Here is a 15,574-nt window from a genome sequence, read left to right on the forward strand (position 1 = left end):
GGGTGACATGACAAGGAGAGAAGGAAACCCATCAAATCCTTTGGATGCTGATGTTTGTGAGCGTGGAATGAGAAATCATTTAACCAGGGCATGTTTTGTTCCACAGACCCTGTGTGCAACAGCTGTAACGTGTCCTGCTACCAGGACATCCCAAAGAGCTGCACCAATGTAATAAATCTGGATGGGCACAGGTGGTGGCCAAGGGCACATTCCTCTCCTCCAGGCTTGAACCACAGAGTTCAGACACAAGCTGGAGCTCAGAGCCCTTCATCCTGTTCACCAGCACAGCCCAGTCAGTGTAACAGCATGGTCAAAACTCCCCTTCTTCTTCATCCCCAGTGCTTCAGGCTCTGCCTCCTATGCCCAACCAAGCACTGGCACAGACTCCTTTCTTGGGTGAGTCACTTCTGTGTTCCTACCTGCTTTTTGTTAGGTCCTAGTGCAGCATAAGACACTCTGATCTGCTGACAGAGGAACCACAAACACACCCCTGATGTGTCAGTGGGACATTACTCTCAGCTGGTTATTTGAACTGCTTTCCAGAAAAAAACCTCACCTTTTCCCAGCAGGAACCTGAAGATTTCTTCCTAACAACCCCATGGAGAATCATGGAATGGTTTGGATTGGAAGGAAGCTCACAGGTCATCCCATTCCACCCCCCTGCCATGGGCAGGGACACTTCCACTAGACCAGACTGCTCAAAAGCCTGAAGCTGAGGAGGTTTGTGGTCCAGAGCTCCATCTGACCACGATGAAAACACACATCTAAGAAACAAGAGTCATTTTACACCGACATCATGTAAAAGTTAAAAAATGCTGTGCAGCAGGACAAGGACATTGACTCCCAACTCTGTAACAACATTTAGCATGAGAAGCACAATCACTGCACTGAAATAGATGTGTAAATCCTGCCTGAAGCATGTGGCAAGACTGTGTCTTGCTTAGCATCCTCTGTAAAATACCAAATACACACTTAGCATGCAAAATTCCAGAGTGCCTTTGGAGGGTCAGGACCCCCCTACTTGCAAAACATCAATCACACACTTCCTGAACAGAATATATTCAGCACACAGTGATGTTCAGAGCGAAAATCATGTTTGGTCAAGGTAGGAGTGCCTTGAGCACATACAACACCACAATAACCATCGTGTTAATACGCTACACTAGGAAGCTTCAGACACTGAGACATCAGAAATGTTAACCTTTGGCTTATCTAGCTCAGGTTTACAGCAAGCAGGAAGCCAAATAAAACAATAGCTGTCACGGTAGGAGTGGGGCTTTGAGTTCACTGAGGAGCTAGTTAGGATGGCAGTGATAATCTGTATTGTTGCACTGTTCTCACAAATCTGCTGATCTGATAGAACTCAATTACAGTCGCTATAAAACAAGTCTCCTCCCACCCACTCTTCCCCTCTCACCTGCTTATAGACCAGGTTTAACTCAGGTTAGCTGGTTTAAAAGGGCAGAAAGCCCTTCTGGTAAAATCTAAGGAACTCGGGTGAGTAAATGGCTATTTCCCACTTCCAACCACCCTGTGTGTCCCACTCGCATCCACTGGGGCTGTGCCTCCAGAGAGCAGGAACCAGCAATGAGTTCATAGCCAGGCACACAAGTTATGAAACTCCCCGGGTTTCCTCTTTCATCAGCAGCCTCTGCCTGGTTCCCCGGGCTCTCACAGCAACAGGCAACACCACCGAGCAGGGCTAAAACTGGGCAAGAGAAGGGCACTGCCCCCCGCAAACACCCTCAGTCAGAGGCAGTTCAGAAAGCCCAGCAAGAGATTTGGGAACCGAGCCTTTGCCCACATTCTTTGATGCCTCTAACGAAGCTGTTCACACATCTGGAGTGTGGTTACAGGCAAATGAAAGCAAAGGAAACCTTGGGAATTTAAAAATAACCCTGGTGCTTAGGGTGGAGCGCTGCCTCTGCGCTGGGAAAAGAGAAAGGAAGCGGCTGCCGGGTCTGCCCAAGCTGTCCCTTACCCAGCCTGATGCCATTCAGCGCGGCCACTCTACGGCTCTGCTCCAGCAGCATGTTCTCCTGGGACACGGTGCGCTTGGGCTGCCTCCGGATGCACTGCATGATCCAGTGTGGGGCTCGGGGAGAGGCGGCGGCCGGCGGGAGGGCTGGGGGGCCGTGCCACCCCTGCAGGGATCCCTGCTCATCCAGGAGCTCCGGCGGTGTCACACGGGGCTCCAAGGAGCGAGCGCGGGCAGCGGGACAGCGGGAGCACAGCAAGGCAGGGGAGGGCAGAGTCCGGCTGGGGGTGGGACCGTGGCAAGTCTCTCCTCCTGCTTCACACGCTGGACGCAAAATTAAGCCGAGGAGCCTGCCGGCAGCTGCCCAGGTAGAAGGAACAAGTTTTCCACCAGTCGTACGCCAGTGGGATTTTACGCATCGTTTCCAGAGGCTGGAGGAGTCGCAGATATTGTTTGTGGCTCCTAATCACTGCCTTGGGCTTGTCAGCTTGAACTGCCCACGAGCGCCTGGATCCGAGCGAGCCTGGCTCCACCCTTTCTCTTCTGTGCACAGCTGCTCGGCGCTGTTCCCAGTGACAGGCACTGAACACGGTGCCTAGAACACCTCCTAGCCAGGGCAGATGTGACCCAAAAGATGCTCGGAAGCCGAGTTTTAATTCTCTTCCTTTTCCACCGACGGAAGAGTATTTTCCTAAGGGTGCGGAGAGTGCCTTCTCTGCCACCGATTTCCTGTGTGACTCGGTGAGTCACTGACCCCACGTTTCTGCATAGCTTTGGGTTTATTCTTGTAATTCAGATTTACCCTGCACTCTGGTATAGGAATAAGCCTCCTCGGGGATTTAACAAGTTACTGATTACATAGAATCACGGAATAATTCAGGTTGGAATGAACCTCTGGGGCTCTCTTGTTCAACCACCCAAAGTGAAGAGTCACCTTCAAAGGCAGATCTGGTTGCTTGCAGCCTTGTCCAGGTGAGTTTGGATATCTTTAGGGACAGAGACTCCAAAGCCAATTCAGATACCCATACAAGAGCTCAGATGTTCTCAGAAGAATTTCTATGTTATGAGCAGTATAAATTTCTTCTGCTGAAATTCACAGCCATTCCCCATTGTCTTGGCAATGGCTGGGACTAAATCCATTCTTCCCTAGCCATGACCTTTTCTGAAGGGAAATCAGCAGCTATACACACACCTTGTCACAGACTTTTTTTTTTTTTTTTTCCTATTTTGTCATTGCCTATGCAAGCTGCTGCTGTAAGGGTGAAGGTCCTGCAGGGACAGGGGTCAAACAGGGGGGTATGTCCCTTACTGCAGAATCAGCACATACCCAAGAAACAATATCAAACCACACTGTTTTAGCCACTGTTTTCAACCTAAATGAAGGCTCTCCATCACCAGCCCCTGATCATAATTAATACAGGTTTTATGAACATTATCTCTGTTTCTGGTGTCTGTCAATCCAGACATCTTCCCCTTCTTTCTCAGCAGTGTGAAGGAAGCCCTTCCAGCCCTCACAGGGCAGCACAGAGCACTGGGTTGTTTGACCAGCACAAGGACAGGGTCAGAGTCATTAATCACTGCCATACACCACAGGTGAGAAACTCTCTGGGGACAAGACAGAGCCGTTGCATGGCCTTGAACAGCAGTACATCTAATAACTCTGTATTTATACACAGCCATTGCAGATCACAGACAGAGAAGGAGAATAAAGGCAGCTTCTGGATGGGATGTTGCTGAATGTGTTAGCCAGATTGTCAGTGTGTTTGGGAAATACCTCCAGCCCTTCTGGGCCCCCTGCACAGACAGAGGCTGGATGTCAGAGCTGTAATCTTCACAGCACTCTTCTGGGAGCTTTGTTTTTGCCCTGGCAAGGAGGCAAGCACCATGATGTAATGGCTGGATGATATTTATTAGCTATCAGTCTCTGAGCACTTCCCATATTTCACATTGTGCTGGAGAGGACTGATCTAATTAAAGGAGTGGGGAAGTCTCCTGTAATTGCCTTAGCAAAACAATTTACTTCTACACACCAGCTCGCCTGTCCAGCAGCAACTAGCATCCCATAGGGATTGATCTGGGAACACACAGAGCCCCTGTGCTTCACTTTTCATTAATTCCTAATAGCAGTGCCAGTGACAGCTCTGCTCAAAGCTTTCCATGCCCTTGGAGAACATTTTACTGTACTTAACCCTGAAGTTTGCTCACACACTAAGCACAGGGTCAGCTTTCCATCAGTTTAGATACCTCTCCACAACAGCAATGTGCAAGTTCTGCTGTTGTGAGGGCTTCAGAGATGTAAAGCAGTTCAAATCAGTTTGTTTTTAAAATGAAGATTAAAGAGATAAATCGGGACAGAAATTCCCTCCTTTAGGAAATGACTGAGCTGGATTTATTGTGGTCTTGAGGTCATTTAATGACAATGTCACAACTCACAGAAGAAGCCTGATGGGTAAGTGTGACATGGGTACTGATGTTACACTCCTGCATGGGAGGAAGTGATTCCTGCAAATGGCTCGTTGAAAAATTCTTCAAGCCTTATTCACTGCAGGTAACTGCACCTCAGTGGGTCGTGCAATTTTACCCATGTGACCAATCCCAATTAAATAAATGGCCCTGGTCACATGAGTGAAGTTATCCACATCCCTGTGCCCAGGATTGGGGCTGTGCTCATCACCCTATCGATTCCAGCTGGATTATTCACAGAGCAAATGGAAATCGATGGGAACAAGGATGGCAGAACATGGTCCCAAAGTTAGCAAAGTGCTTGAATATCCAGGAAACAGGCACTTGCAGATGGAGTGGCTGCAGTGGCTGGTAGGAAATGGGCTATATGAGAACCCTACAATCCACAGGCTGCTCTTCAGATGATTTTCCAAAATTAATTAATCTCCATCACATCCTCTTACAAGGGAGCTAAGGAAGCACTATTACCACTTCACACTGGGAGAAGCAGGTTGGCTTTTGAGTTCTTTATTAGGCCTGCACTTGTTCTCCCACCACCATCATATTTAGGCAACACCAAAAGTGGTACAACCCAAATTGTGATCACAGTCTCTTTAGAGCACATTAACAGAAATAACAAGACAAAACTCAGCTGCTGATTTGCCCAGACTTGTGATAATTTAGCAGCAGAATAAAAATACCTGTGCTGGTGATGACCTCACCACTTCCCATCACATCATGCACATGATGCAAATTAGAACTAACAATGCCTATGGGAACTACATATCAAATAATAAATGTCACGTTCAGGAGAGATTTTCACCCTAAAGAAGCCAAAGGTTGTGCTTTGCCCTGTATTTGTTACCAAGAAGAAAAAAAAAACAGGTCTATTTTACATAATGCCATTCTTATTACTAAAGAATGTGACAGAAAGGTGCCTTCCATATCTGCAGGGTCCCACCTGCCCTGTCCTTCCCTCTGGAGTCTGTTCCTCACTTCATCCATGCCCTGCCATATTCCACCTGCAGAAACCCTCTTTCCTCCTTCTCTGCTACCTCCAGGACACCACTCACTGCTCTCAGCTTATTCTCCCCAGTGACACCTCACATCCTCTGAGAACCAAGCCTTGCTGTTGGCACAGCTTCTCAACTCCAGCAGAAAATGCCTGTGGATCCTCTACACCAGCACTTTCCCTCTTGCTCCCTGTGGGGAAGTGGGGATCAGGGAGTGGGTGCTGAGTCCAGATTCATGGGCGCATCCCTGGCCAAGGATGCTGCTGCTTGTTCCCAGTGGGTGCCTCTCCAGAGCATGTGGTATGTACCAAGTTCCACCTTGTGGTCACACCGAGAACGGGCTTCTCCAGCGGCAAACCTTACATTGGCTTTTCTGGCCCTGTCCCTCTCCTGAATGCCTGAGAGGTCCTGCTGAGCTGGGGCAGAAACCATATACATTAAAATTCATACAGGAGGAGTTCTCCCAAGTCTTGTGTTGTGTTGTCCTCCAGATCACTGCCCAAAGCCTCCCTCTGCTGCCCACTGGCCAGGAGCTGTGTGATGGGATCAGCACTGCCCAGCATTTCTCAGCCCCACTCTCTCTCTGGATGTCTCACCTTATCTGAACAGTCTCTGGCAGGAGAATGGTCCCTCCTCCAGCCCTGACAAGTCCATGCAGCCTGTCTTTCCCCAAAACAGGCTGGTTATATCCACAGTGCCCACTGGGAAGGGCTGCAAGCCCATCACCCAGACCATGCCATCTGCCAGCTTGCTGTGGATCAAAACCAGGCTGGGGAATGTGCTGGAAATTAAACAGTGCAGAGCCCTGGCCCTGCTTGGTGTAAATGAAGCCAGGCTGCCTGCTCAGATATTTCACAGACAGATAAATCATGACTTTTATTTGTGAAAACCTTCATACATCTTCCTGCCAGTCCAGGTCCCTCCCAGTGAGCTTGGATCAGTGCAGGGAACAGGCTGTGACCCATCAAAAGCTACTGCCCTGAGCTCTTGATGAAATCCAGGTAAAACAAAACACTCAGCTAAAGTTCATTGTGCTTGGGAACCCAAAACCAGACTGAAGGTTTGGTTTGCTGCTTCCACTGGTCCTTTCATCACAGTGCACGCAGAGATCTGGCTGCAAAGAAAGTGTAAAAAAAAAATACTGGCTTGCAATAAATTACAGCTTTTCCAGTAGCTGGTGTGGAAATAAAGTAATTGAAAAGAAGGATATCAACTTGATGGATAAGACCAGGATCAGCAGCCAGGAGCATTCGAACAGCTCAAGTGCCCAACTCCCAAGTCATGTTTCTGGGAACATGCTGATGAAGATGTTCTCTTCATAAACCCAAAGTCAGTTGTAGGTGGGTCTCAGCATCATTTTTTAAAGGCCACTTAACTGCTTTTCTCAGTATTTTCTTCAGGAGCTGAAATTTCTTTAATAGACAAAATGCAGGTCATTATCAACATTCTGTAGCAGGGCAAAATTTGTGCAATAATTAAATTGCACAACTGAATTATGCAAAACTAGGGATTTTTTTTTTCCCCTAAAGGATTTATCTGGAATTTCTGTAGCTCTAGCCAAAACCAGCCATTGAGACTTGTGTGGTACCTCAATACAGGGCTTTAAAAGGTACCATGTGAGGCAAAGCCTGAGGTGTGAGAATTTCCCCACACACAGTGTTTAGGCTGGCTCATTTAAGGTGTGGAAGTATTTCAGTTTAGAAGAAACTGTGTCAAAATCTTCTCTGCCTGCACAAAGGAAAAAAGAAACCTCTATGTCTAACCAAGGTCTGCAGCCTTCTGGTCTGGTGACTTGGCTGAGTGAGGACTGAGAATTCCACCCACGGGAAGCACCTCAGAGACACATGGCTGAGGGTCAGTCTGCAGCATTTAATTATCTACAGTGCCAACAAGGGGCCAGGAGAAGACAGGACACAATCCTAAAAGCCTAACATTTCTTAGAGATACTGGCACTGACCAGCTGAATCCCACCCTGCGTGATCACCAAGTGTTTATCTGCAGCTTTCCTTCCAAAATAGCTTTCTAAATTGATGTCCCTCTACAGGAACATCAATTTTGCTCCCAAATCATTGACACCTTTGGCTCCCAGCACTGCCTATCCAGGCAGCTGAGTTTCCATTCCTACAGAAACCATCTCTTCCCCACAAACCCTGTTGCTTTTCCCTGTAGTTGGCTGAATCCTTTAATCTCTGCTACCTGCAGCACTTTTCCAAGTGACTGCATTTCCCTCTTCTTTCTTTCTCACTTCCCCATTAAAATCTGGTTTTCCTCAAGCATCCTCTGGCCCTGTCTTGGCTACTTTTGGACATGATGGGGCTTTACACACTGGCAACAATCTCAGAACCAACAGCGGGCTTTAGTTTTACTAAAAGGCATTGCTCAGATGGAATTTTTAGCAGCTTTTGTGTCAAAATAAAAATGACCCAAAGTGAATTTTACTTGTCCTGTCTGAGAAAGGGAAGTGTTGACTGTTTAGTGTAATGGGATGTGTCAGTATCCCAAATTCCCCTGGACTATGGGGAACTATGGCTCACAGAATTCCCACACCAAAACTGGTGGATAGAGCACAGCCTGCATCAAAGGTGTGTGCTGGGAGCATTTTGTTGCTAGGAAGGGAGATCAAAGTCACCAACTGCTCCAGAGCAGATCCCAGCTGATCCCAAGCTGCATTACCTCCCAGCCTGAAGTGCACAAGGAGCCTCCTCAGTGCTCCCAGCTCACAAGGGCAGGTGGAGATGATTCATTTGGAAATTTCAATATAGATGTTAATTCTGAGGACTTGCTGGCAGAGGAAACAAGGAAATGGCCTGTCTTGTAGGATTTTACAAGCTGATTCTCCCCTTGGGCTGTGGCAGAGGGCATTCCCCTCACAATGTACACAGTGTCTTGGGTGAAAAGTCAGTGTATAAGAATAAGGCATAGTACAAATTAGCTACTCTACAATCTGTGAGCACAAGGGCTCCCAGTTCAGAAACAAACCAACTTCACCAGGCAAGAGAAGGAGTATTAATAGCCCACATTAATTCTGACATGGTAAATACAGCTGTTGTTCTATGTATTTTGGGGGGAGGAAAGAGAGAACCTGAAAGAAAGAACCTGAGTTTTACCATAGAGCCAGGGACAAAGCATATCCACAACTCACAGTATCAGAAGTTTCTGACAAACTACATAGCAAAGCCTGATCCTGCTAAGAATTCCACATGTGAACAACTCCTCTTGTCTAAGTAGTCTGGCATTTGGAGTGACCTTGGCATTTGTGTGTATGTGTGTTATGTGTCAAGGAATTTCAGTAAATACTTTTTTAAATTCTTGGCTCATTCAACATTTGTGTATTTTTCTGCTTCAGACAAAATAGTAGATTACCAGCCACTGAATTCTTCTTAGTTCCTAAACCCAGAGGACTAAATAATATTCACTGAAAAATAACCCACAGGCCAAAATGGGAAATGTTTTAACAGTTCCAGATGTGTTTCTTAGCTTTCTTTCCCCAGTGGCTGTATAATGAATGAGATACCTACAAAAAGTATAACATTAACCTCTGGTTCACCCTCCTGTCATATTTCTACCATCTGGGAAAATCAGAGTGAAGAATTTCATCAGCCTGGGGGAATCTTTTCACATTTCTGCTGGTAACACTAAAATGATTATGTTCATGGGTAATCACTTATTGCTCTATCAGTTTATTTTTGTTTATAGCTTAACTGTAGTAAGAAAGCACCCATCTCATGAAATAAAAGATATACTGGAGGCTTTTCCCATTTCTTGGGGATCAAAATATTCCATTTCAACATGTAGCTGTCACAGCCCTGAGTTGTTTCTGCTCCTCAGAGTAAGTAAAATACAATGAAGTGGTAACAAAGCAATACATAAAGTCCAATGGGGGAATGAGGGGGGATATTTTATTACTCTATCAGACAAGCCTCCAGGCCTGGCACCGATAGAACTAATCTTAAATCTCACTTGCTGCAAGGGCAGAGAGAACGTCTTTTTTTAGAAACATTACTTATTTTGTACTTAATATTTACAGTGTCTCGGAGACAGCCCCTGAGCCCAGGTGTTTATCCAAGCTCTGCTGGCTCCACCAGAGCCCACAGAGTTTATTCAGCAGAGCACCCATCCCACTCTCAGTTTCCCATAAAGGGGAGGAGATCTGGATCCACTTTTCTGAACTTGCAGATGTTTCCCCAGCCAAGGCACCCTTCCTACCAACACATATTACCAGAGAAAAATCTGTCCTCTCTCTCTCTCTGCAACAGCGCTGAAATGCCCCATTACATCCAAAAGCGAGAGAACGGGGAAGTGGAGAAGGGAGGAGAAGAGAGGAGGAAAAATAAAGCTCTTGGGCAAGATAAGAGAGCTGAAACACAAGAACACTTCCCCGGACTTACTGTTGCAGGCGAGGAATGTGCCATTGGATGCCATGGCTGCAGCAGGAGCCGCCAGCGGCAGCAGCAGCAGCGGCAGCAGGGCTCTGGCGAGCAGCTGTGCCCAGAAGTTAGCGCTGCTGCGGGGCGGCGGCCAGAGCCGCCAGGCTCGCCCTGCTCCTCGCTGCAGCGCTCCCCGCCCGCAGCTCCCTCGGCAGGGGCTGCTCCGTGCCCTTGGCTGCAGCTGCGTCCTCGCTGGGACTCCTCATTTATCTCTCCGGCACCCGCACGCCGCTGCCTGCCCAGCGCAGCGACCGCGGCCAAGCGCCGCTCCGGCTCTGGCTCCTCCCTGCTCGCATTTGGCGTTTTCGCCGCTGGCCCGGCCTCCTCCTGCCCCTGGAGCTTCCCAGCGATGCTTCTTTTCCTGTGGCTGCCACATTTTCGTGCTCTGAATCCATCCTCGGTGGTCCGCAAATCAAGGAATGGGTTTTAAGCAGATGCCACAGGTCAGAGTGTGACCTTTGTCACTTTTTATGTGCTGGTGGAGGTGTAATTCTTTTCACAAGTTAAAAAAAGCCAAAAACCAAAAACAAAAACAAAAAAAACGCAGTCAGAACTTGCCAGTGTAGAAATAGAAACTGTAACCACAAATGCTCGCAAAGGCATGAGCTTAGGGCAGAAAAAAAGTCGAGCTTTGCATTTGAGACAGCAAGACAGAAGAAACTGCACTGTTCTGAGGCTTTTAGTGAGTGGAACTGATTTCTTCCACTCTGTTCCCTCCTCCTGAATTGGGTATCTTTGAAGGGTAGAAAGATGGTGATGGCAAACAGGGAGAGGAAAAGGAGAGGAAGCCAGTGTGGGAAAATAAAGTTTCCCTCTACTCGAATGATTTTTAGCAATTGGTTTGTTATTGTTTATGTATGTTTCTGGTTGTTTGGGTTATCCTGATGCAAACACTCGATGGAGTTATTGGCAGGTTCAAAGCCCTCTCTCCTCAGCAGTTCCACTGACAGAAGAGAGGTCTCTTCCTGATGGTGACAGATCTAGAAAACATGTGTTGAAAAATACTGTGGGACAGTTTGTCCCTCCCTGCCAGGAACTGGGCTGCTCCTCTGAGAGACCAGACCTTGCTCTCAAAGAGTTTTACAGTCCACAAATACAAGACTGCTGCCACCACCCAAGGAAAACAGCCCTAATATAGCAAAACTCCTCATGCTAGGACAAAACTAACAAAACCAAACAAGTGGAGCAATAAAAGAGCAGAGATTTCACCCCATGACTCCTCCCAAGTCCACTCTTCTACCTCACAGTCACCAGCATGGCATGGGGAGGGCTCATCTCCTGCTAGACACTTTCCAAAGGACCCAGGAAGGAACATTCTTGGTTCAAACCCACAGACATTGATTCAGATGGGGCAACCTGGCAGCTGCTGGCAGGCAGGATAGCAGCTGGAAGCACCCAGAAGATTCCTAGTAGGGCTCTAAAAGTCTCAAGTAGGGGGATTTTGGGAGGACACTTCACAATCTGTCACCCTTTCAGCTGATGGGGAAGAGCACAGGAGGGAGTGTACAGGAAGGCTGCTGGAGGAGCCAGCCAGACTGGAAACTCCAGTAAAGCTGAGGTGCTGAGGACATGATGGTTTTCACAAGAGAGGAAAAGGAGAGAAGGGCAGTTCGAAAGTGGTGACACAAAATGGCACTGTAGTAACTCCTTCCCTGTCCTCTGTGTCACACCCCACTGTGCCCTCACACTGCCTGGCACAAGTCCTCACTTAGAGGTGGACTGGCCAATGTCCCTGTGCCCTCTGTGGCAAAGGGAGCGGTGTAAGAGAGCTCCAGCATTCCCAGAAATTACATGGACCATCTTGTGGTTAGAACCTCTCACAGCAGCATGGGGTACAATGACACCATCACTGCTGTGAACACAGCCATCATTACCTCAGGGCTTCACCAAGAAAATACAATTGAGCTTCTCTGCCATCATCCCTTGACCATTCCCTGCATTTACCCCTTCATGAGAGCCCACTGTATCTCTACCTTCTTGCCATGCTGTGTTTTCCACGGTCATAGCTGAAGTAGAAGCTGGAACCATAGAATCACTCAGGGTGGAAAAGACCTCCCAAGATCATCAAGTTCAACATTAATCCAGTACCACCATGCTCCCCACTAAACCATATCCCCAAGTGCCACATCCAAATGGTGCCTGTCAGGAGGTCTCACGAAACCTTGCTGTATTTTTCACTTTTTGCAATTCCATTTACTCTCCGTGTTTCTGTGCACATCCAGAAGCATCACCACTTAGGCTGCTGGGAGCACTTGGGGACCTTTCTGCCACCCTGAGCTAAGTCATCACCATTTCTAAATCTTTGATGGGCTGGATGTGTGTGTGTGCTCAGAGCAAGCCGGGCACTAACAGACAGTCTTGCACTTCTTGCATTCACCAGAAAGTCCAGCAGTCACCATGAGAGTGCTGATATGCTGCAGCAGACACCCAGAACTGGAGATCCCACAGCACAGGTCTCATCACAGCTTTGTTTCAGAAGGCTACAGTCCTTTGAGTTGTGTTTCTGTGTGTGCTTGAATTCTCTTTTCCTTTGCATTGCTGAAAACAATATACAGCCAGAATAACAACTAAACCAAAGGGATGTGAGCTTCTGTGAGCTGCAGAAATCCTATTAATAAAAAATGTGCTAGGGATAATATAGCAATTTAAGAATGTAGTGTGAATATGCATTTTGTCTTGTCCACACCATCACTATTGTGCTCATAGCAAAGCAAAATCAAGGCATTTCTAGGCCTGGAGAAGGGCTGGGGGCTGGCACTGCCACCTTCGCAGCTTTGCTTTGGGAAAAGTACAAGGTCAGAGCTGTGATATTTTACTGAGGGACAAGGCCTAAAGCCAGGACACATCTTGACTATCCCCTTTGCTCTCCAGCCACAGAGGTGAGGCTGGAAGGAGTTAAATGTCAGGCAGGCTGGGTGAGGAGCCTCTGGAACACACCCTCCAACACAGATGATCCTATGCAAAGTTGCCAAGATCCTCAGCTGAACTAGAGCCCTGCAAAATCAAGGAGCTCTCCCATTTCTTTCACTTCTGCACCCCTTTACATTCTCCTCCTTTGTTTTGCACACACAGCCCAGCCCAGGCAGCAAAGAGCAGTCGCAGAGCTCAGAGGCAAAAATGTTTGCAGGGTTCAGTTCCACGATGAACTACAAATCACAGCAAAACTAAAGCAAAGCAGTTTACCTGTCTCCACTCTGAAAGCATGACTCAAGTGTTGACTTAATTGCACACAGTGGAAGGAGCAGCTTTTCATCTCAGAGGAATGCTACACCGCCCCAACACGGAGTGTTTCCAATGGAGAAGATGCCTCCTGGCTCCCTCTGCCCTTCAGATTCTCACACACACCCTCCTCACCCCAGTGAAATGTTCCCAACCACCTCTCCAAAGGATAATAGCAAAGGTTTTTGTTTGCTTTGCAAAAAGGACTCAGGATTCCTGCCACAGTTACACAGTGTAAGAAGCATTTGGGGGTTATATGGCCAGCACGGAGCTTTGGCAGCCACGTGCGGCTGTTTTTGTCAGCAGAAGAATTACAAAAACCAACACAAAAGAAAATGTCATATTAAATAGAGTTCATGTCAATGCAGAAGTGGGACAGGAATTCTCAAACACTTTACTTATGGTCTGGCTGTTCACTGAAGTGGGGTTTTTATGTCTTTTCCCATTCTGTTTACTGGTTTAGATGGGGTGTGCTACTATCCTCAGATCATCAGATCTCTAAATCCTACTCTCATATAAATAGATTAACAGAATCACAGAGAAGTTTGGGTTGGAAGAGCTCATCTCGTTCCAACCCCCGGTCATGGGCAGGGACACCTTCCACTAGGCTGAATAAAGTAAGTCTACAGTTGATGGACAGCCAAATATCAAACTGTCAATTGCCTTTTACATTTTGGGAACTGCCAGAACTCTCAGCAAGGAGCCTGAACACCCCTGTGGGAGGCCAGCTCCAGTGCCCCAGTGACTCACCTGTCACAGAGGCAATCATTACTCTTTGATTATCAGTGCTTTCATTAGGTGGACACAGCTCTTGTTGCTAACACTTCCTGGGCCATGCAAGACCTGGGATTCCTAGGACTGATCCCGCCCCTGAGTCTGCTCCACCCAATATTTACCTATCTGCAAATTTTCCCAGCACTCCCAGGTTTGCAGCAGCTGCAGGTCCCTCACTTGCAAGGGACACACAGAACTATGGGGAAGAGCAGCCTTGTGGATCTGCAGGAGCTGGTGGAGATCAGCACCTTTGGAAATCAGCTTCCCTTAGGAGATGAATTGAAAAAAGCTCATTAATGGGATTTATGACTGTAAGAACAGTGAGATTATTGGGTTTATGGACAAGTCACTGGACAGATTAATTCACTGTAGTTTATAAACTAAGCTGGAATGGAGTTAACACCAGTATCATGCAGCTCAGGGAATGGGAAGGGCAGCCAGATGCCTTGTTTATCATCATGGACTGCTGTGCCAAAGTACCTTCAGAGTAAATTATATTGATGTATACATCTGCATTTAAACCATTTATTGCAACAGTTACTCCCATTTAGGAGAGCTGTACATGGCCACAGGAAAAGGAAGCAACAGATGCTGGGATGTGCAAAGCTAAAGCTGCTGCTGGCAGAATCCTGTACAAGTCCCATTAAAATTAATGAGGTATTTCTGCTCAAGCAGAAGATAAATTTGGCTTGCTAAGCCAGAAATACGCCTACCTGACTTACTCTATCTCAAGTATCTCAAAGGGTTTTCCCTCCACTTAGACTAAGTAATCAAGAGCAGTTCTAAACACCAAATAAAGCAATAAAACAATCAAAGGAGTCATTTATTACTGTATGGTCACAATTAAAGACTTAAAGAGTTGCCAGTTCAACAAATCTCACCTTGATTTCAGGCTGAAAAATTATAGGAAAATAGAATTAAAAGCAAGATTATGCATGAGATTTACAAATTAAAGTCCTAGGTTCCTCTGTTTATTCCAAGGAGTTCATTATAACTCTTGGAATTCCAGTAGAAAGGAGACAGTTAAATACTTTTACATCAGTTTGACAGTGCCTGGTATTTGGACATCTCACCACTTTTGTCTTCAGACTAATTTTGTGCTGAAAGTTTTATTTCACATTTTTTACCTCATTTCTCCCACTACAGGACAGATTTTATGAGTCTCTGAGAGTAATTGTTATGCATTTCCATGCTTTAACAAATGTAAGTTTAAGTAGACCCTCTTATGTTAAATTCTCTGACTTTAAATATTTTGATTCTGGGAGAACGAAAATGTCTTTACCAGAGAGTTGTACAGAAAAGTACATTTAGTCTAAAACACTTATAGGAAGACTTTTTGGGGGAAGGGGACCCTAGAGACTTATTTTAAAGCTCTGAAAAGCTCATCTGTTAACAGTGAATGAGAAGCTCAAAGCAAACATGGTGCATTTACTTCATCAGCCTCTCAGTTCAGTGCATCAGTAAACACCAGGAATCAGCCCCACAATGCTATCATTTATAACTGAGTGAATGAGTTTGTGAATCTGACCATTAACGTGAAGTTATTGTTGCATGAATGAGAAACAATAACCTAATTGGGCAAACTAATGATGTACTAGACTTGTTGCAATGAAAACATGACATGGAGTGATTATCTCTTGTTTGCAAAGAACAGCAGGAGATTGGTCCCAGGGTCCTGCCACTTTTATCCATTAATGGCTCATTCTGATATTGGACAGGAT

General features: G+C 46.6%; 1 protein-coding gene across 2 annotated transcripts in view; it reads right to left on the reverse strand.

Moving 5' to 3' along the window:
• The window catches only part of PLCD1 (phospholipase C delta 1), a 51,540-nt gene extending 41,453 nt beyond the window's left edge, over nt 1-10,087 (reverse strand). The window contains exon 1 of one of the 2 annotated variants that reach the window (XM_053945100.1): nt 9,822-10,087. In XM_053945100.1, coding sequence (XP_053801075.1) covers nt 9,822-9,855 — 34 coding nt within the window. In that variant the 5' untranslated portion in view covers nt 9,856-10,087. Of the gene's footprint in view, nt 1-1,981; nt 2,172-9,821 lie in introns of those variants that run through there. The other variant, XM_053945088.1, reaches the window with a different exon arrangement.
• Between the last annotated feature and the right edge of the window lie 5,487 nt (nt 10,088-15,574).

The sequence above is a fragment of the Vidua chalybeata genome, chromosome 1 (assembly GCF_026979565.1).
Source record: "Vidua chalybeata isolate OUT-0048 chromosome 1, bVidCha1 merged haplotype, whole genome shotgun sequence".
Classification (NCBI taxonomy): domain Eukaryota; kingdom Metazoa; phylum Chordata; class Aves; order Passeriformes; family Viduidae; genus Vidua; species Vidua chalybeata.